General features: G+C 35.4%; 1 protein-coding gene across 1 annotated transcript in view; it reads right to left on the reverse strand.

The window, feature by feature from the left end:
• LOC104075765 (ryanodine receptor 2) overlaps window positions 1-23,188 on the reverse strand; it is a gene marked incomplete at both ends in the record, with an annotated part of 113,976 nt that overhangs the window by 26,428 nt on the left and 64,360 nt on the right. Inside the window, 8 exons of the mRNA XM_009576384.1 lie at window positions 627-703; window positions 2,749-2,828; window positions 3,822-3,921; window positions 14,948-14,971; window positions 16,614-16,664; window positions 16,813-16,864; window positions 17,457-17,560; window positions 21,868-21,964. Of these exons, the coding sequence (XP_009574679.1) occupies window positions 627-703; window positions 2,749-2,828; window positions 3,822-3,921; window positions 14,948-14,971; window positions 16,614-16,664; window positions 16,813-16,864; window positions 17,457-17,560; window positions 21,868-21,964 (585 nt within the window). The remainder of the gene's footprint in view (window positions 1-626; window positions 704-2,748; window positions 2,829-3,821; window positions 3,922-14,947; window positions 14,972-16,613; window positions 16,665-16,812; window positions 16,865-17,456; window positions 17,561-21,867; window positions 21,965-23,188) is intronic.

A 23,188-nucleotide genomic window follows, 5' to 3' on the forward strand; every position in this document is an offset into this window, starting at 1 on the left:
CCCCTTTTAGTCCAATGTTTTATGTTCATTAATACATCATTTATTGATATGGTTTATTCTTATGAATTATATACAAAACACTTAAAAATATATATATATTTATATATATAAAATCAAACTGTCAAGAAGCATGAATGGACAAAAAAATCACAGTACCTCCACAGTTTATTAAAACACAATATTCCATTCATTTTTCTGCCTTCCAAAAACTCCTATTAATATTTCAAACAAAGTTGGGTTTTCCTAAAATCTTTATGATTACTTAACATTGATCTTTATGATTACTTAACATTGATCTTTAACCTGGTTTCTGCAGGATTACAGGATACATCCAGAGTTAAGAATTCGCCCCTGAGGAATGCTCTGGAGTTGTTTTCTGGTATACCTCAAGTAGACACAAATGCCATAAATATTTGCCAAAAGAGCTCCTTTACCAAGGTAGATCCATATCATATGAAGATTTTCATGCCATGAGCACCACCTTGTCCTTTACCCCAAATCTAGCACTTTACAGTCCCCAGGTGCTGTTTGCAAAAAGTATGTAGAGGATCTTTCTAAAACTATAAATCCTGTGGAATAAAACCTAAATGCAAAATCATAAATTTTTAAAGTAGATATTTTCTTACCTACAGGACTGCATAAGGCCAGCAAGGCTCTGAAAGAATCCCACATCCTTTTTATCCTTGAGGTAGTCAAGCATTTTCTGCAGTAAACACAAATAATTTATGCAGAGAATTAATATTTATACTATGTGTTAGTGTTAATCTAGTTAACTTAATACTATACGGGTTCTAGATTACGAGTGATGCAGGTGTTTTGAAACATCTCTAATATTTACAAATTAGATAAAAGAGTCTTGCAGAGAAAAATCCAGGTATCAAAAAAGAAAAGAACATTTAATGCTCATGTCCTTTACAGAAAAGAATGTCATCCATTTGGGGTATTCCTTCCAAAAACATGGAAAATAAAGATAGTATCTAAAGTCAACACAGCCAGCAGAATTTAGTGTTTAATATAAATACAATCTTGCCACTACAATTTTGTATTGATACCACCATTTCAGCACTGGACTGGGCTTGTCAGAACCTCAGTTTGTTTCAGATTCTTTTAGCTGCAACAGCATGTTAGTAGTAATGTGAGTATTTTTTAAATTTGTTTTAGCTTTATTGTAATGTGTAATACCTATCTGATAATAGATTGCAATAACAAGAAGTTATTCAGTGGAGTGAACTCTGATTCTAGAATGCAATGTATTGTTGAGTGAAGATATAGGATTATACCAGAGGTCCCAGTTGTGAACAAAAATCACAATGCTCAAAGATCAAGCTTAGTAGGAATGCTACAAGAATTCACATTGTGAATGAGGTAAAACTCTTTTTGCAAAAAACAAAAATAATAGGAAAAATGGATAGTAAGTAACCTCCAAAATGAAAGAGCACATAAGCAAAGTGTTAACAAAATGTACCAGCATAACCCCAGCATAACCCCAAAATCACAGAAGAACAACACCCCCATCAACACCACCGTACTAATCAAAGCAAAGAACTCCAGAGGATGATGTTGACGACTTTTCAAAACCACTCTGTACCTCTCCCCCCACCCATACCATTCTTCCCAAGGAAGACTGAAGAGTTGATCTTAGGACCTAAAGGAAAATCAGAAAGGTGAGCATAACACCAGAGAAAATGGGTAGAAATGAGGCAGCTGAAAAAATAGCAATTCTAACTGTATTACTGATGCTTTTATGTTATAAGTATGTAATTTAGACTAGTAGCATTAGTATTATTGTAACCGTACTAATAACTGTTTCCTGCACTCTGATTAGCTAAGGCTTTATCAAATAATTTAAAAAAAAAATTAAGATTGTAGCATTACAAATTCAGATTAAGTAACTAGATACAAGTGTCATGATTTTCCTAAGTAATTTAATATCATGACATCACAAAGAACTGGCAATGGTTCAAGCAGATACTTTTCTGCACAATTTGTGGTCTTTCTGGTCAATTCCTGGTAATGATAGCCCCTGAAAAGAACATTATTTTTGGCTGCATCCAGCTGCTTCAGTGGCTGCTTAACTTGGGACCTTAACTGTTCCCAGTTGTTTGTATTCTTCAAATTGTCCTACAGCAATGTAGTAATGGCAGGTATGAAGCCTTCTGGACTCAGGAATCTTCAACTTGTACACAACACTGATTGTACTCTGTATCGGTCACTTCTCTTCAACAGTGCAGAATACTGTTAACAAGTCAGACTTGTTCACTGCTCACCACATTATCTTATGATAGATTAGTAAATCAAGTTTGAGTTCTCTGCTTTTATCACCAAGACTTTCCATGGCATAAGCTAAGGACTTCTGAAGTTGTGTAACATTTTTTTTGGTGAAGTCTGGGGTCAGCAATTTTGCTCTACTGGCTACAGGACAATGTCAATCTCTCAAAAAATCTTTCCCTCCCTCAGAATTCCTCTAAAAGTTAATGATTTAACATAAAATTTCCCCCTTCCAGCTGAAGTGCAAAAGAAGTATCTTCTAGCCTTGTATTCTGTAGATTAATTCTATGTATACAAATAAGAAATATATACCTAGCAAACAAGGTACTTTTGTACACTATTTTCTTCTGGGAATGAGAGTAAGAGGATAAACAGCATCTGACAAATAGTTACATTACATAATGCACTACTACAATAATAATGATCATGGTATAAAGATCTATACTGACTAAAATGGGTGAAAATAAATTAGTACATTACCTGTTGAACGGTAGAATTTCCTCCATTTAAGATGGCAATTCCTAGCTTTAGGGTAGCTGCAACCATTGGCCCCATCTCACCTTAAAATTATTTTAAAATATACTTTTAGATCATATATAAAAATAAGAATGTTCTATTAACTTATCTGTACAATGACTTAAATGGTAATTTATCAGGAGAGGCCTTTTTGTTTCCTTTGTAAAACAGAACTATTTTCCTTTCATGGTCTCTAGTGTGACTTAATATCTTTCTGAGTGCTTACAGACATAGTGTAATGTATACACAGCACACAAAAGAAGCAAGATGTAAGACAGGAAGAACTGAGCTCAATGAATATAAATCATGTTTCATTCGCTCGAGCATCCAACAGTTGATTTAAGCCTGGGTGCACAATTTTAAGCTAGCTTTCAAGTTTAACAATGTGTCTCCTCTGCATGCCAGTCTAGATATTTTTTTCCTGTTTCTTCAGAAAATGACAGTGATCCAAAGCATTTAGTTACAGTAAATGAAATTTGTAAACAGGAATTTGTAAAACATCACTACTGTAGAAACAAATCACAGAACAGACAGTGAAAGCATCAAACCTTAGAGTAACATGGTGTCTAAGGGACAAGAGCATCATTTACACTTCTGAAATGTTTTATCAAAGTACACCAATAAAGTAGATATTTGGGGAGTAGGGAAAAAAAAAAGGACCAAAGCCTACACCTACTTCAGAACTGTACACATCCCAGAATTTGGAGCGTTTTCTGTCATTGCATACTGCTAAAGCTATGAACTTTTTCACACTTCCTCTCAATCATCACTAGAAAAATCATTATTATTATTATTATTATACTAATGATAATGATAATGATAATAATAATAATAACAACAACAACAACCACCACCTCATGAGAATTATTCATTATACTTTTCTGGATTAGCTGTCAATAATTTTTGAAACCTTGGGTGCATTTTGAAAGTAAACTTTAGTGCCAAACATCTGCAAGTTTTGCCCAATAAGAATTACAATCATTTCAAAGATCATTAGAAATAAGGTTTAATATGTAATCTACACAACAAAACATTACCTTTACTAGCACTGATTGTCTGCAGAACCATCTCAGCAGCACCCCGGTCATGCAGTCTGGCTTGTTGATACAGAAGTTTTTGCTTTTCCATTTCTTTTTCCTGAATAAAAATTCCAGTCATTTAAGAGGAGGACTACAGTTACTATCAGTTCTCCAAAGGTTTTTGGTTTTCTCTTAGTATATGGGCTCTATGGCAACATCATGGACCATTTTAATACATACAATGCTACTGAACAGATATTTAACATGTTCAAGTAATATTCTCCCCTTGGTATTTTTCTTTAATATGCTTTTAGCAGTTTATCTGAAAAGAGTCATCTCAATTGTAAATTATTAGGTTAGTTCAAAGCCCATGTTCATTATATATATACTGCATATATCAAACTTGCACTTTTGTGCCATGTTTTTGTGCAACGGTTCATACTCTGAATAATCTTCTATAGCTTGACCATAACTTCATACTGCTCAGTATGCGGGTCTTGAGTTGCAAGTTATTGCTGAATACCAGGGTAACAGAAGCATCTCAGAATTTTTTTCAAAACATATCATTACATTACAATATAGATTGCCCACCCTACCAACAGAATATTTGATAGAATACACTGTGCTTTTATATTTTGCATACTCTAGCGGCAACAAACAATACTGCATGGCGTTGCTTGAGCAATGGTGAAGTTTGTTCTTAATAATTTAAACTACTACTGAAAACATAAAGAACATAAAGAGCAAACATAAAGGCACAGTTAATTCCAGATGAGTTCGAACTTTCACCAAGTTAATTGAAGTTTGCTGGAGAATTGAGGATGACTAAGCAGTATAAGTTGCAAAATGGAAGTTGCATAGAGCCCTATGACAGTGAGTCCATCGGATGGCGTGGTAAAAAGCTTACTCAAAAGGAACATGACACAATCAGTTAGTATCATGTCCAAAAACACAACGCCCAAAACATGTATGACAGCAGGAACAGCTGCAGCAGAAGTAGCCAGAATGACAGCTTTGCTGCCATAAACTTTCCATCCAAGTTACGGAAAAAAGACATTGGAAGATGGAAGAGGTTTAAAAAATGAAGGCTTGCTAAATAGAGGATATGAATAATAAATTAAAAAAGAAGAGGTAAAAAAGAGAAATATGTTCAAATGAATGAAAAAGAAACCTTTAACTCAAAAGCAAACCAACACAGACATTTATGCTGTTACCAGAGAGTTCTCGCCGAGGCTGGCAAATTTGTTTCTTAAATCTTTGATAATATCGTGCTGCGGAAACAAAATTCATCAGGGTTTTTTTTTCACACTATTAGCTCTCCTGTGGTTAAATTGTATCTTTCTTTTTTCTTTAAATTATGTGACAGATCTAGATGGAGGCACAAAAAGGAAAAAAAAAAATGGCAGCTTTGCTTCATATTTAGCCATGCTAAGGTTTGAAAGTTTTGCCTTCATGTTTAAACCTCTTCCTGGGACTTCAACAAAAACAAAACAGAAACATACACACATACACACGCACACACACACACGACACACACAAACCACCGGAAAATCATGACATCACAGGTTCAATAAAGCTACAATAAAATATTTTCATTTGCTTCAGGTACCACTGAAAATTGATCACTGTTTCTTTTTTAAAAAACTATTTCCTATTTCTAGTTACTTTTAGTTTTAGACCCAACAATCTTTCATTTTTCTTCCATTGCAAGATTTATTATTCACTTTTGTTCACAAGCCTAACATCAACTATACTACTTTCATGATACTTTTTTTTTTTAATAAGTTTATAAGAATGCTTATAGTGAGGATGCATCTGCATAATCTACAGACTAAAAGAACGGGTATGCACACTTCTTGCAATGGCACTATAGAAGAACAGTAGAAACAGGCATTGCCAAACAGTTTAAAGTGGGAAGAGTGGCATTTTCCATGGAAATCAAGCTGTCTAGGTAAGTAGTAACAAAGCAGACCAAAAAAAAAAAAATTCCACCAACAAAAAAAATACCACAAATGTTTCTTCTCAAAGCAACCATTCTTTTGATGATAACCCCCAAAGATCATGATTCCTTCTTCAGTTTGACAATGCTTTTTCACTGTTGTTTTCTCCATGCAATGTTTTTATATATATATATATATATGTATGTATGTATGTATGTATGTATGTATGTATGTGACGGCAGTGCTGATATGAAGTGGGACACCCGTTGCATACAAAGTATACTAAATTAATAGAGCTGCTAGCTGGTCAAGGTATCCCCATTTCTCTAAGATGTACTTACTGCTAACACTGTTGTCTGCCCTACCAGCATAGATTTTTGCACTTTATTTGCTTGGCACAGCTGATGTCAAGAAAACTACCAAAATAATTAGCCAGTGGTTTGAATTTTCTGTCATTCACAAAACCATCACAACAATACCAAAAATACTTCATACTAAATGAAACATTTAAAGTAATTCACCAGAATTTAAAAAAAAAAAAAAAAACAAAACTCAAAGAAAACCAAGTCTATTTTATTTTGGGTGTTTTCCATTTATATGGGAAAAAGCTGACCACTTAGAAATGTACATATATGTATTCCCACTTAAAAGACACTCTCCAGCAACCTACCAAACCAAGGAAACTTTTTCATCATACTCTTTGAAAGCAGAGACTCAAATATTTTCTACTTCATTCTATTTTTTTTTGGTTTTAAATTGTTACAAGCAACTATATGCCAAAAAAACACACGTTGGGCAAAATCACAAGTTTTAGCTTGAATTTGTAGGCGACACACCTGCAAAAACTAAATAGGAGCTTTAACTGACAAGTGCACCACTTAAATTGTTTATTTTCTCATAATCCATACAAAGAATGATTCTTGGTCTCTCCCTTTGGAGCTAAGCTGTATGGAGAGGTTTGTTTGCTGCTACCACTAAGCTCGCAGCCATGGAGTGCAGATGTATGATCCTAATTCTACAGAGCATAATTTTTTTTTTCTTAATATGAAATTATGAAATAGTTAAAGAGTAAACAGAATAAAAAACAATACGGAAAGGGAAGAAATTACTTTCAACTCAACTATTCTAAGATGAATGCTTCTCCTTTGAATTGTCTTCATATTTTATACTTTTCAAGACCTCTGTTTAGTCCAGAGAATAAATCCTGTTAGACAGGTCTTACACTGTCAATTTCCGTGTCAGCCATGCATGAGTACAAACTATGTATTAAAATATAACATCAAGTACCCAAGAAGAATCTTTATATATATTTTTATATATATATCTCTCTTTATATATATATTAAGCCTTTAAGCTTAATGTATATATTAACAGCTTAATGCTGTTTTATGCTCCATAAATAAAGTTGAATTTTTCCTAACTCGCTCATTTTGGACTTCATCAGCTCTAAAAAGAGTATACACAAAATGAAAACATAATGCATTATAATTCCTGAAGATTAAATACGTAGGATTATAAGAGTGTTAGAGGAGTTTATTTTATCAAATATGCTTTCCATATTACTTAAAGAAATATTTCAATTCCCACAATTTCACGCTTACATTTCTGTTTCTGCTGAAGATCTCAACCCCAAAAGATTTTTTTCTAGTTGGAAAGTACTGATATGATATCCATTATTATAGCTCCCTGAGTTGAAATATCCTTTCTATTATCCAGATTATCACACAACAAAAGGAATTCTTTAAAGTACAGATGGTAAAATATAAGAATAAGGGAAACAGAAAATGTAGAGACTACTAAACTGCTGGCACATAAAATAATTAAAATACAATCAATCTCAAAAGTTAATTTCATAATAAATGAATGGCCATTCTACAGCCATTTCTCCGCCACCTGCTGTGCTTTCTTGTTCTATGTACTCTTCCATAGTTTAGGAATACTGACGTGTCTCAATGCCAGGCATCTATAAGCCTTCTATCGTTTTATATTACTTCCATGATACAAGTAAATACTTCTGAAAATGCTTGAAAGTGGTGTCTCAATATCATCACTAAAAATGATAAACAGGTTGACAAATTAACTACCACATTCTTAGATATATGCACTCAGTGGCAGCCTGTTAGCAATTTTTAAATTTCCTCAAGACTACAGTTATTTATTTTGAATGTAATAATTCTTTGCAAGACTTCAGAACACTGGTAGACTTCCTGTAGTAGGGGATTTACTAAATTTTATTAACTAAACATATGGTTTTATCTACTTTACCTTAATTCAATGACTTAGTAAAATTTGAAAATTTTCCCTGCATTCATTTTTTTCACTGTTGGTGCTAAACAAATAATAATAATAAAAATAAAGTGTAGCTAGGAAAAACATGTATGCAAAAAATGCTGGTTTGATTTGATTGGCCGTAAACAACATCCAGCTTTCTTGTGCGTTAGCATAAATATTTTGTAATATGGTGAGATCGGAGGAAAGGAAATAACATTGATCTAAAAAGTATCTGGGAAAAAAGGAGAATTGAAGAGGAACAAACCATCTTATTCATGAATTTTTGTCAAATTTCAGACAAGATAGCAAAAAGCTATTATATGTTTTATAATATAACAGCTGAAAAAACACAAGAATTATAGCAATCGTTCATCAAAATTATTTCTTGTATTCACACCGATATTCAGAAAAGGAAGTACTGGTGTTCTGCTGACTCTCCCCAGTAATAAATGCATGGCAGGAAAAAAATTTATCGTGTCATATCATTAGATTTTACGAGATAACTATTTTACTCAATATCAATAGTCAGCACATTAATCCACATGGGCACAAAGTAAGGATTGTTTTATCAGCATTACATTTCACATTTCCTAGCATCTGAATAATCTGTATTAAAAACTTTAATGTTATATTACAAATATATTTTGTTCATACAATATATAGTTATAAAACAAACAAAAAACATATACTAAACTAAACAAAATACTACTCTGTGTTAAAACAGCATTACATCTGAGCTACAAATGCATAGGAATAAAGATATCCTGAAATAAAAACTTCGCTACACATTTTATTTTGTTTTGGTTAATTTCAGCTTGCAGAAATACCTTTACTAATGTCATGATATTTATACTGTCATTCATTTATATCTTCCTCTCTGGCAAGGAAGTTTGTTTTGTTTCCTACATACTGCCTCCATATTTTTGCTATGCTGATGAGATCACTCAACATATTCATTTCTATTCAAGTAGATAGGAACCAACAAAATATTGAGTCTCTAAAAGGAAAAATATTTTATTGGGTGACTTTCAAATCTATGTATTCTCAGTTTCGAATTTTTTTCTCCGACAGTACATAGCTATAAAACTACACATTACTTTCAAACTGTGTCACCCTTTCTTGTTTAAAGTTGGGTGACAAATCTGATGTATTTGAAATAGCTGACATAGATGTCTAACTCTCTTTTGGAATAATAAAAAAAAAAGGGTAATGGATCGTTTTAAAGGTTCCACTATGACTGGAATTGAATCAGTTAGCTGGAGCAGAAAATCTTATGTACAGGGATAAGTTTGGTAAGATTATTATGTAATTACTGCATTAAAAATAAGCAAAGAACCTGGAAGCTACAAATGGGCACTTGATCATTGCAATGTATTTGTTCTTCAAAGTACATCACTCCTTTACCCCAGGACTGCCAAAGGCTCTGCCTTACACAGATCTCAACCAGTTCTGTTGTGCTACAGCAGTGAAGCATGGAGTGCCAGCTGGTGTTTGAATTGAAAGACAGGGCAGATGATGTTGGACTTGATGATCTTAGAGGTCTTTTCCAACCTTAATGATTCTATGATTCTATGATGTCTGGGAGTACTCTTGAAAAGTACCACACTAATGCTGGTACAAGCAGCGGAAACAATGTAGGGGGAAGAAATGCTGATAAACACAGAAGATGGGAAGCAGCCAGAGGACACAATGAAAGACCTTAGTGAATAGCCTTAAATCATCATTTATTACTAAGCCCCTGAACTGAAACCCAGAGAAAAGCATGGCTATATTATTCACTTTGTAGAAAAGAGATTCTCTACAAGACTTTGGCTGCACATTTCCCATAGCCAATGGGAGGTTATTGATATAGCCCAAAACAGTCTTGCCAGATAGGCATGAAATGGAGAAACAGCTGGCCTTATAACAAAGAATGTATTAATGGCACTGACCCTATGTTATTGATATTATAAACTAGATTGCAGGGAACCAAAACGCTGCAAATGAGTAGTGAAATGTTGACCATCTATTAACAGGCACCATAAATTCTCTAACTGGATTAAAGACTCTTTTTTTTTTTTTTTGCATAGAATAAAAAAACAGTGACTGATGGAAATAGGGTGGTGGGGAGCACAAGGAGAAAAAAGAAAGAAGGTCCTGGCATTAACAAATAGCACTATCAACACCATCAGTGAACTCTACCCCCCTTATGACAACATGTAAAAACTGATCGAATCTTACTTAACCACAGGTTTGTGGTTTTGTAGTAGATGTAGTTTATCCTGGGAAGAGTATAGGGATGCTGCCTGGTTGTGTAAGGATGGGGTCAGGAAGGCCAGGGCACAGTTGGAGCTGAACTTGGCAAGGGATGCAAAGAATAATAAGAAGGACTTCTATAGGTATGTCAGCCAGAAAAGGAAGGTCAAAGAAAGCGTACCCTCCTTGATGAGCAAGACTGGTAACAACGGACGAAGAGAAGGCTGAGGGACTCAACAACTTTTTTGCCTCAGTCTTCACTGGCAACCTCTCCTCCCACACATCTCGAGTGGATGGACCGCAAGACGGGAACTGGGGAAGCAAAGTCCCTCCCACTGTAAGAGAAGATCAGGTTCATGACCACCTGAGGAACCTGAACATACATAAGTCTATGGGACCTGACAAGATGCATCCCTGAGTCCTGCGGGAATTGGCTGATGTAGTTGCCAAGCCACTCTCCGTAATATTTGAAAAGTCACGGCAGTCAGGTGAAGTCCCTGGTGACTGGAAAAAGGGAAATATTGCACCCATTTTTAAAAAGGGTAGAAAGGAGGACCCTAGGAACTACCAACCTGTCAGCCTCAGCTTTGTGCCTGGGAAGATCATGGAACAGATCCTCCTGGAAGCTATGCTAGGGCACATGGAGGACAGGGAGGTGATTGGAGACAGTCAGCATGGCTTCACCAAGGACAAGTCCTGCCTGACCAACCTAGTGGCCTTCTATGATGGAATGACAACATCAGTGGACAAGGGAAGAACTACAGATGTTATCTATCTGGACTTCTGTAAGGCCTTTGACACAGTCCCCCACAACATCCTTCTCTCTAAACTGGAGAGGTATGGATTTGATGGGTGGACTGTCCGGTGGGTGAGGAATTGGTTGGATGGTTGCATCCAGAGGGTAGTGGTCAACGGCTCAATGTCCAGATGGAGACCGGTGACAAGTGGTGTCCCTCAGGGGTCCGTATTGGGACCAGTACTGTTTAGTATCTTCCTCAGTGACATAGACAGTGGGATCGAGTGCACCCTCAGCAAGTTTGCAGACAACACCAAGCTGAGTGGTGCGGTTGACAAGCCTGAGGGACAGGATGCCATCCAGAGGGACCTGGACAAGCTCAAGAAGTGGACCTGTGTGAACTTCATGAGGTTCAACAAGGCCAAGTGCAAGGTCTTGCACCTGGGTCAGGGCAACCCCTGGTATCAATACAGGCTGGGGGATGAAGGGATTGAGAGCAGCCCTGCCAAGAAGGACTTGGGGGTACTGATGGATGAAAAGCTGGACATGACCTGGCAACGTGCGCTTGCGGCCCAGAAGGCCGACTGTATCCTGGGCTGCATCAAAAGAAGAGTGGCCAGCAGGTCGAGGGAGGTGATTCTGCCCCTCTACTCTGCTCTGGTGAGATCCCACCTAGAGTACCGCACCCAGCTCTGGAGCCCTCAGCACAGGAAAGACATGGACCTGTTGGAGCAGGTCCAGAGGAGGGCCATGAAAATGATCAGCAGGATGGAACGCCTCTCCTATGAAGAAAGGCTGAGAGAGTTGGGGTTGTTCAGCCTGGAAAAGAGAAGGCTCTGGGAGACCTTATTGCAGCCTTTCAGTACTGAAAGGGGGCTTATAAGAAAGATGGGGAAAAACTTTTTAGCAGGGCCTGTTGCAGCAGGACAAGGGGTAATGGTTTTAAACTACAAGAGGGTAGATTTAGACTAGATATAAGGATGAATTTTTTTACAATTAGGGTGGTGAAACACTGGAACGGGTTGCCCAGAGAGGTGGGGGCTGGCTTATCCCTGGAAACATTCCAGGTCAGGTTGGACGGGGCTCTGAGCAACCTGGTCTAGTTGAAAATGTCCCTGCTCATTGCAGGGGGGTTGGACTAGATGACCTCTGAAGGTCCTTTCCAATCCAAACTATTCTATGATTCTATGTATAAATAACTTATCCTGTAGTTGTGGAGAGTAAAACCACATATTAGGTTGCACCCATTCCATTATGGGTAGGAAAAACTAACGCGAAACACATTTTTGTATACTAATTGGAATGTTTAATTCCTAAGAATTGATACATTGATCATGGAGCCTGACCCCAATTCGTATCATTCTTTAACAAAAATAGTTACTTACTGTAAATATGTGGTATATGCTCACTCCATTTATGCAGGCTTTGTGACAGTGAGAGGTAACAGTGACCATCTCCGGTGGGTTAGAGCCTTAAGAGCTTGCATTATTTGTACATACTGAAACTTGCAAGTCTTTCTGTGCCTGAGATAAGTGACAGCACAATGTCTCATTTTGACAAAAATCCAGTGAATACAAAAGTCTGTCAACAAAGTTGCTACCAGTAACAGAGATGAAGAAAACTGACATAGGAAGCTCTATCTCCCCCAATTCTTTTCTTCCTGTGAAGAGCCAATTTAAACCAATTTAAACCAACTGACTTTAAAAAGATGAGCTAGGTTTTAATTCCTTTTTTTGAGTTCACATCCTACACATATTTAGAGAACATTAATATGCAGCAAACCAGTAGTCAGTGACTCAAATGCAGAAACCTATTGGCATTCAGCCAGTAAAGAATTTCCTATCAGATAGAATCAAGGGGGACAGTGACACCAACTCTACAGGGAGTCAATTGAGCGCCTGTTCAATATGATAGAAAGTTAACTTAGAGACAAAGGGCAAGGAGCAAAGATAATCATAATAATTCAAAGCAAATACTAGCAGGCAAATGCAGATAGGCAGATAGTAACGCACAGACAACTTTCTTGCGGGTTTATATTGTGACCTCCCTACTGCCCACACAGTGATCCCAATGCAGATTATTTGTGCAAAAATTAGACTACACTGCATAAGATATGGGCATGAAAATTGCTGATAAAATACACTTGTCATTTTTAACACATTCTAAGCTTGCCCAAAGGTCTCTGTTGTTCTGACTGTGAAAAAACTCAGGACTTCAAACATCATACATTTTTAAATTCTAGAGGAGCAGTAGAGTTTTATTCCCATAAAAATTGAACAGTCAGTCTTTTCACATGCACACAGAGCACGGAATAAAAGAAATACCTTCAACATTGAACTCTGAGATAGATAGATTGACAGACAGAAGGAAACACACAAATGCACACACGCACACACGCACACACAGAGCTGGTATATACGGGCTCATATCTTTACAACTGTTTCCTGACATGTATGAAGGAAGCAAGGATTATTGTTCTGCTTTTTTTCCCCTTTTAAAACACTTCTCAATCAGCAAGACAGAAAACTTTCTATCGAGCATATAGCATTTAGTATATACGGAAACCAGATAGGCAGATAGGCAGTGTGATAGACATGTAGTATTTGAATAGCTGAATTAATGGAAGAAACAAAGAAGAAATTATACTATTAGATTGCTTATATACTTCCTTTGGGGTTTTGTAATATGTACTTCATGTTTGTGGCAATTACAATACCTTTTAAACAAGTTTTTGTCAGTCTGTACGAGCGCATTCATCTTCCAGGATAATGCCTTTATCGTTTGAAGGTGGAACAGATCTGTGCAAACTTTTGAAGGAGTAAAAGGTTGATCCTGGAATACATCTTCTCTTTCCACAGCTGTATGAGAACCTCTTTCTTTTGTGAATTGAATGTTAATAGAAGCGCTAGCAAACAAAACACCAAAATCATCTTGCTCCTTTCAATGGAGAAGGTTATAATTGTTCCCCATATTGCCATAGGCAATGAACTTTGAAGCTACTGACTGGAGTCTGACCATCAGCTAGATCTGTGCATTCCCAATCTCAAGCAAGTCACCTCTACTTAGTCTAGCTGCCGTTAGCCACAGCACAAATAACTATATTTAAACACCTAAGAACCAAAAATTAGCTACCCCACACACCATACCTCCTCTCAGAACATCAACCTTGCAACGCTATCAGCAAGCAGCCTGAGTCTGGAAACAAGGGGAACTGAGACGACTACTTGCATGAAGTAGGCAAGTAGGTTGGTGCTTAAGCCAAGGGCCAACTTTTAGAAACAAATGGTGAGACTTTCATGATGATACACAAAAGACCGTAAAAATTGAGTCAATAAAAAAAATTAACACTGTGAAATTTCAGAGCTATTGCCTCTATGTTTTTAGAGAAAACATGGAACAACTCGGAATTACTTCAGGTATGGAGTAGCTATGGAGTTTCTATCAAATACTATCACAATGAAGGCTAAGGACTCAGTCTATTCCAAAGGATCTGAATCACAGATAAACTATAGTATAATTGATGCTGTCTCTTTGACAAAGATTGGAAACAGAATTCTACTACTGTACCAGAAATGCATGTCTGCTAAGATATAGAAGAAAAGTCCAATTGCTTTCCCTTAAGAGCCAAATAAATTATTTTAATCATTCAAATTAAATTATAACCAGAAAGAAGATAACTGATGCACAAAAGGCAAGAACAGCAAAACAGTATGAACAAGCCAAATGACACTCTATTCTCCCCAAAATGGCAACGTGATTTTATATGACATATTTTCATAAATAATTCTCGGAGTCTTTAAAAAGAGTTTGTGCACAAGAAAGGTTTGGTAGAGATGTCATGCTGGAACTGAAATGTTAAAAACATTTTCAAGACCCTTTAGTTGAACTTATCCAAGATGTTGGGCCTAAAAAAAATCACAAAACTAGACCCAGACAAATACACACATATTTTTTTGTTTTACCTTGCTGCGTTGTGATCCTGTCACCTTAAGGAAGGGCAAGGACAAGAAGCGAAATAGTAATAAGAAAAAGAAGTCCAAAATTTTTTTTCTGCAGGTGACTGACCAAATACATACACAAAATTGTCTTTTGAACAGATTAATACATTATTTGAACGTAAGTTTCATAGCTACAGAAAAAATACTAAAGAGAAACAAATGAATAGGATCTTCTCTCAAAAGATAAAGTTGAAGGCTGAAGAAGGAACCCATTATAATTTAGGTAAGGAGCACTAATAAATCTCTGACTGATAAATTTGTTCATTCACCTCAATGACTTCCTATTTATAAATTTTCACATTTATTAGCACAAGATTTTTGATATCTAACAAGCATGCATGGTCTAACCAAAAAAAGCTTATAGAAATAAATATTCTTTGTTTAGTCAATGATATGCCATACATTGCATTTCCAGGAAAAAACCAAACCAAACCAAAACCAAAAAAAAAGCACTAAAATTTGGATTCATACTTAGATATTTACCAAGAAACAGAAAAATATTTATGTATTGGGTACGTTAGTTATAACTCAACTGGACTAGAACTTCCGAGTGACTGAAAAGAATTTGGTATTGGTATTCTTTCTGATTTCTGTGTACAGCCAAATAGGGAATACGTACTTAAATAATTCAGTGCTATCTCATGCAGCATAATGTAGAAAACATACAGAACATCTGATGTGTAGAAAACAATGGGAGTAAAAGTAAACATGCCCCAAACCACTCCTCAAAAATCAAAACAGCACAAATCAATCAGTATATTTAGAAATATTTTAAAGAAATAATAAAAGCACGTATTTCATGTTTCTGTGTTTTAGAAAATATATTAAATATAAGTATTAATCAATTTGAAAGATATAAGACAACTTTTAATGTCAGAATTATAATATGCTAAAATATATTAAAATATTAACAAGCTAATTCCCTCAGTGCCCCTCAGAACAGACAAATTTATTGTAAACTCCATTTTATTAATGGAAAAAGAGAGACAGATCCCAGAGCAAACAGATGACAAGGACTCATCTCTTACTTTTGTAATCAACTCCTGTAAGTGTGTTTCCTTATACAATGACAATCAATAAAAACTCAACATTAAACAACAATAGAAGATTTCCTATTCTCAACATAAGAAAAAGCTCAGCAGTATCGATAAATAAAAGCTCACCTTTTACTAAGAAGCACTAATATATATGTTAACATAAAAATACTGTATAAATTACTGGTACTGAAAGTAAATGACTACTGCAAAAAGCAGTATTATTTCAGTATTTTAACCATCCAAACTAAAGGTAGGACGTGATACTTTACAAGCCTGTTATTATCAGACTTCCAGAATAAGTTACTACCCATAATATTTCTCTTCAACAACTAAAAATTTAAAGTCAATCAGATAAACATGTAAGATCCATTAAATTACTCTCCATATAATCTTATATTATGTGATACTATGTATGCTTTTCTTTTACTACTATGAATTTGGTGACTCATATCTGCCAATCCCACTTCTGACATGCAGTTCACTGGCATAAATAAGCTGCAGTAAGCCATGAACCAAGAAACATAAATGTCAGTTGGAAGCTATGAAATAATGTCTAACATGACCAGAAAAACAAAACAGAAGTATAATCTTACTTCAAAACTCTTCACTTCTTCTTCACCATCATCTTCTTCATCATGGCAGCTCTGATACCATGTAGAAAGAAAACATTTACTGATAAGTCGGGGAGGAGGGGGGGGACTAAGCCCTCCTTCACTTTACACATAATTTCTCTTGATCTTCTTCAATAATTTTATTAAAACAGAAAAGATGCAAAAAATAGCAAAAAAGTACCTTTGCCATAATGTCAGCATAAGCCATATATAGGAAATCTTCTTCCAATTTGCTGGTTAATAGAGAGAGGAAAGGGAAAATGAGGAAGATTAGAGCCCTTATAGTAGAATTGGAGCACCAAAATATTTTTAAGCACCTTAAAAATCTTTTTAAAGGATTTCTATCTCATAATTAATTACAAAAGTCCTTTTGGAAAATGAGAACTTAATTAACTAATACAAAAAGTAAAGCCAGCTACAAACACAGTGCTCAGAAATTCATAAACACCTTCTAATGAAGAGAACATAGTTAATTTTTCAATTATACCTAGAATACACTTATATTTCACATTCAGAATATAACTGTCGATCAGGAACACAGACAGAAGAGAGGTGTAGTAAGTCCTGAACACAGCATCCATAATTGTGAAAAAGTGTATAGGGGCTTCTACTTGTCTCTAGAAAACTCCTTACATCTCATTATCAGTCATGTTATAATCTCTTTACATACCACAGGCGAGAGAGGTTTGAGTGTAACTCAAACTCGCCATATGCACATACGCACATGTTTTGGCCTAGCCCATGCAATCTCACTTCAACAGAGACACGCATAACTTCAAACACAGGAGTAATCTGAAAATCTGCAGTCTCTCACACCACCCCTACCATTTTTCAGTCAAGGCTGTTCGACTGAATAGCAGAATAAGTTGATGTAAAGGATCAACTCTTTTAAGGCTTTCATCTTCTTCCGGTGGTTCCTCCCCAGGTTTCTTTAGGGAAAAAAAGATTTTAAAAGTATATTCAATTATCTATAATGAAAAATGTTTTATTCTGTGCAATTTATTAAACATTAAATACTCACATATGTAATTTTGATTTGGACAACCAGGAGGAAACAAGCAAAGTATGAAAAGCCTGAGTCCTGACCATGTTTATGATCATGAAGACTTACAAAGATGATACCATTTACAAAGCTTTGGATTGCCTCTCTTCATAAAAACTATCCCTCTTTCCTAGATTCTGAAAATAACTTCAATCTTTTACTGCTGTTATCCAGAACGAGTGGTAACCAGATTCCATCATTTGCTATTATATTGTCTGTTCCTCTCTATGTTAACAAGCTTCATCAGCTAAAAATTAGAATCCTCTATTCCAAGTCTTATGCCAGGTATGATGTTCACTGAAAGGCTTTGAGGGAGAAGAAAGCCAAACTTGAAGCTCACCAATAGTTTTAGACAGAAGGCGCCATACCTACCAACAAAATGCTGACAGGATGTAGAATTTTAGAAGATGATAAATCAATAAAGTATAAAAAGAAATTATATATCATTCAATAATATATATACACATACAAATAGGTTTTTTCATGTAGTTATTTTGCTTTCAGGTTTAGACAGCTCTAGTTAGTTCACTTTAAAAGAAAAATGTAGTCCTAAATACTATAATGGCAACCACCAAAGCAGTGTTTTGCAAAGAATCTATACAGAACTTGTCCTCTGACTTCTTGGTTTTTGCTAAAAGACATTTCAGAAAGTAAGTTTTGCATATCAAGTTATTAACAAAATTGCTTTGTCCAGACATATTTTTCTACAAAGCATCTGGTAGCTCAAAGAAAATTGGTTGCATAAATGCCCACTCTTCCTCCTTGTTTTCACCTAGCAGCATACACTAAAATACAGATTAAAAAAATTCCATGCATTGATAAGATTGTTCAAGTAAGAAATTATTATAACGTTAGATGTTATCTGTTAGCAACAAGGAAGAGTTGGTCACATGACAGATATAAGGAAAATTGATTTTTTGTCTATTAAGAAAAAAAATGGTGTGTGCTAGTGTCAGATACATTCCTGTGGGAATGGTCATAGATCTCTATGTGTACTACACTTCATATGTGCCTGTGAAGTCCACCTTTTCCACTTAGCTGTACCAACATGACTGGTTGCAGCTGAGAATTCACTTTAGTTGACATATATGCACAATGATTGTTTCACATGCTAGTCTATGATGGCCATACAAGGTTCATTTCATGTTTTGCAATGTGTGACAATATCAGTATCAATAACACGATCTGAACAATGTAAATTATAACTCTAGTTATATCTCACCATTATGGAGGTCTTCCCCTCTCTTTATTTCAATCTCATTTAGGATGCTGACCCTTCTCTTTAATTAAATGGCAGCATTCTATACTTGGTAATGTTATCAACCAGAATACCTCTCTAATGTTATCAAAACTGATGAAGCAAAAGGGCAGAAGTCGTGTTAATGTTTCATACAAGTTACTAGTTTTCATAGATTTAATTCCAATTAAATGGAGGATCAAATTCACCAATGACTGAATTAAGTAGAACTCATTATTAAGCATAGCATGAACACTAAAACCAAATGATTTTCTGACATTTCTGGGAAATAAGTATTCTTAATTTTCAATGTTTTGAGACACTTGCCCTATAGTTATTTAAGTGTAAAATAAAAAGCTTTAACTGAACGTAACGTAAGAGGATAAAACAAATAAGTTGGGTAAGTTTTAGTTGCCATTTCTAAATGTTGAAGATTTAAAAGATTTAATTTTTATATATTCTAATTATTAAACATCAATTAAACATGTTGTTCTTATCAATTATTATGTCCAGTAATGCCTACCAATAAAATTAATCAATAATGTTATCATGTAAGTTTAAGTGTTCATATGAAGTATTTAATTAAAGCAGAAGCATTTTAACTATTAATAAAGACAGTGTTGAATATCCTATGATTTTAATATCAACCATTAAAAATCGAGTTCCCTTAGAGACTTGATCTGTTGAATCAGAATTAAGAAACAGCAGAATTAAGCTCCTCAGTTAGAAGACTTGTCTATACTTTTTCCTTTTAATATACAGAGGCGGAAGAAGTAGTGCCACTTTTGTGTAATAGACTTAAGGACAGAAGATTCAGGGAACAAAACTGCAAGTTTAGTCCACTTCTCTGTTTTAGGGGATGCAAACACTCATCTCCCACATCCCAGAAAAAGCCCTTACCACAGGTCTATAAATTGCCTGGATCTGGCAAAGTCAGGAAGGAGGTGGTTTTTACTGCATTTCTCCCTTTAAATTATTTTTACTTAGCAGAAAAGAGTTCAAGATTCTCTGTATTGAGAAAGAACATACTATGATGTACAACATAGTAGTTTACTGACTAAAGAGAGTTAAAGGACGGGAAGTCTTGGATATAGTTTCTAGGCCCTGGATTGTTCCAGTTTTCTACCTAATACATGAACTGTTCAAAAACTTCAGACAATCCTTCAAGCATACATTAGAGAACCTCCTTTCTCCCCTTCCAGATGAGTTCTGCCACCACAGCCTGGGCTGTGATTCCATCTTGATGGTCCAATAAATCTTTAATTCCTTGCTACACCAGGGTACAGTTTCTCTAACAGGGACAGAGAACCTCCACCAGCATCACAACCGCATCTTTCATGAAGTCCAACACAACAGTCTGGGTCAGCTCCACAGAGTTGAACAGTAGAACCTCAAACTCTCATCCTCCATGAAAGTGCTCTAAAGCAGCAAGAATGTGATAGAAATTTATTTAGAAGACAGATAAGAATTTTGTTGGCTCTTCTGAATGAAAGGTGTCATACATCTCTCCTTAAGAGAGCACTGGAGACACACTTATCTGTACGCTTGAGGAATTACAAAGGAATGCCTGTAGATCTTTACTAAAGAATGATATAGCAGCCAATCCAGTCTGTTTCTGTCTTCTCTAAGACAGTTTTTCACGTAAGCTACCCGCTGGCAAGGAATTCTTCATAAACTTAGCAAAGATATGGTTTCATAGAGGAGGTAAGGAGACAACCCTTTATGACAGAGCGTAACCAAATGACCGTGCTGGGTTATTTCTTCATACATACATACCTGCACATACATACACACATGCAAAGAGTTATGTTGTTCCACATTCCATACCTACACACACATGTTCTCAACTGCTAAAACATAATTATTTTTGGCAATGAACCTGCATTATTTAAAACATTTGCAGTGTGTTGGGACACATGAAGATATCAGTTTAAAAGGTTGTATACAACGTAAGTATTTGCAGAAGTCTCCTGCTTTTTCACAATGCTTGATCAGAAAATAAGGATGCCACAAGAAATGAATTCTGCATGTGTACAGGCAAAAATGAACTTCCATAGTCTGCTTGTGTTGAGCTCATTGCTGCTGATCTTCCCTTCACTATTTTGATCCTTCTTTTCAAAATTTTTCACGACTTGGGTAGCTGCTTTTAAGCATAAGCTTTAAACAGTAAAGGCAAATTATTGTTTTTTTTTCTAATAGCAATTTTCCAGTTAGCTTCCTCTCTCTATTGCAGAGAGCAGGCTCTCCTCACAATAAAAAGATTGATCTCAGACTGTGTTCTGTTGGACCTCCCACAGAGTGAATCATTTCCTAGTAGTAGTTCTCGCCCAACCTTCAAAAGAAATACCATTCTGAGAGACAATTGTAAGGGATAAGGATACAAGGCTTTACCGAAAATCACCCCAGGGATTTACCAGGCTAAAGACATGGCTCTAGCACTTTACTGTTGGGAAAAATCCTTACCTCCCTGACAAGAGGATTCTTCTGCGAAGAAGCAGCAGACTCTGTCTGCTTCTGAAGGACTGATTAATCTAAGACTAGAATTCCTCTAGTTTCATATTCTAACCTTTTGACTTAAATGGCTTTAATGTGGATTATGAAGTCTTCAAATACATAAAGGTTAACTGCAAAGAAAGAAGGGAATAGGCTGTTCCCCTTCTCCACAGGGCAGAAGGTAAGAGATAGGGGAATGACAGCAACTGCAGGTAATTTAGACAAAAGTTTAAAAAGCTTCATAAAGGTTACTGAAGCCCTGAAGCAGACTGCCTGAAGGGATTCTGGAATTTCCATCACTTGTCATTTTTAACACCTGTCAGAGTGACTTGGTTATAGCTCATCCCTTTGGGTAGAGATAGCTTAGACAATACCTTATGTACCTCCCAGACTTAGAATTATTATTATACAAGATGAATTTTAATCCATAATACATTCCCACGACCCTTTGCACCCAGACGTACTGCTAAGTCTTCTATCAGTTTGTCTTCAAAATAGTGTTCTTCTGTTTCAATCCAAGATTTATCATAGCCTTGAAGAAAGAGATTGACGGCTCGGTGCCTAAAAAGGGACATTTAAAACAAAAGCTGTAAACTTTTAAAGAGAAGATTTGGTCAATATGAATTTCATTTAGCTTGAAAAACTGTCCAGTCATTACAAGTACCATTTAAAAGGAAAGCAAAATTTCTATGGTAAAACCTGCTGAAAGCACTTATTTTAAAAATTAAATTTACATTAAAATGCTCTATTCAAAACTGTGTCCCATTAACTTGTAAAACTGATATTAAAATGTAATAATAACGATTTTAGGAACAGATAATAAATAGAACTCTAAAGAAATTTAAATACAAGTAAGAAATAAAATAAATTACTTTGACACATTAGCGAGTTTTATTTTTAATATAAAATATTTTCATATTATTTTAATTTAAATAGTAAGATAACAGCAATAGATAACTTTGGATTGTGCTCAAATAATTGCATTTTTTTAAATGTTCAGGATTAGACTTGCATATCTAAAATAATAAACCATTATTTTTTCCTAACTCCATGAAATTAAATGGATGATGATTTAATGCAAAATGGACTGTGTGACAACCAATTCTCCATGAAGAATTTTATCAATCATCTTAATTTTTTAAACAACTGCTAGTCCCATATACTGAAAAGGAAGAAGTATAATTAAAATATACAGGAATGTTAGTTATGTGCATGTGACCTACTTGTTACAGTAAGAACAGCTACAGATGGAAATATCTTTGTTCTATTTTCAACTGTCACGGCAGCCTCATTTCAAGCTAGTATAATTCTCATGCCTTTGTGCTTCCTGGGACAGACTTTAAGATTCATCCTACTAACTATGGTAATACTAATAATATGCATACTTTTGGGAAAAACCAAGACAACTATTATGTTGAAAAGATCAGATACAAGTGTTCTGGAAATTATTTTTAGCAATTGCATGAAAAAACAGATGTCTCTACTTTTTCTGAACTTTCATTCCTTCCAGAATCCCAGGATTCTGAAATTTGCTTGACTATAGATCCCATTCTCTATTGAACAAAAAACAAGAGGAAAAGGAGCCACAGGAAAAGGTGTGAAATGCCTAGAGTATGTGCATATATTTCTTGTCTTGCTCTTCCCAATTTTTGTCAATGCTCTTCCCAAAAGTGCACAATAAATAGACAAGTTTTCAGATAAATAGTATCCGTTTATTTCCTGCATACAGAACAGTTAGCATCTAACAATGAAGGTAACTCCATATTTCCAGAGCTATACCACGGC

The sequence above is a fragment of the Fulmarus glacialis genome, unplaced genomic scaffold (genome assembly GCF_000690835.1).
Source record: "Fulmarus glacialis isolate BGI_N327 unplaced genomic scaffold, ASM69083v1 scaffold28430, whole genome shotgun sequence".
Lineage (NCBI taxonomy): Eukaryota > Metazoa > Chordata > Aves > Procellariiformes > Procellariidae > Fulmarus > Fulmarus glacialis.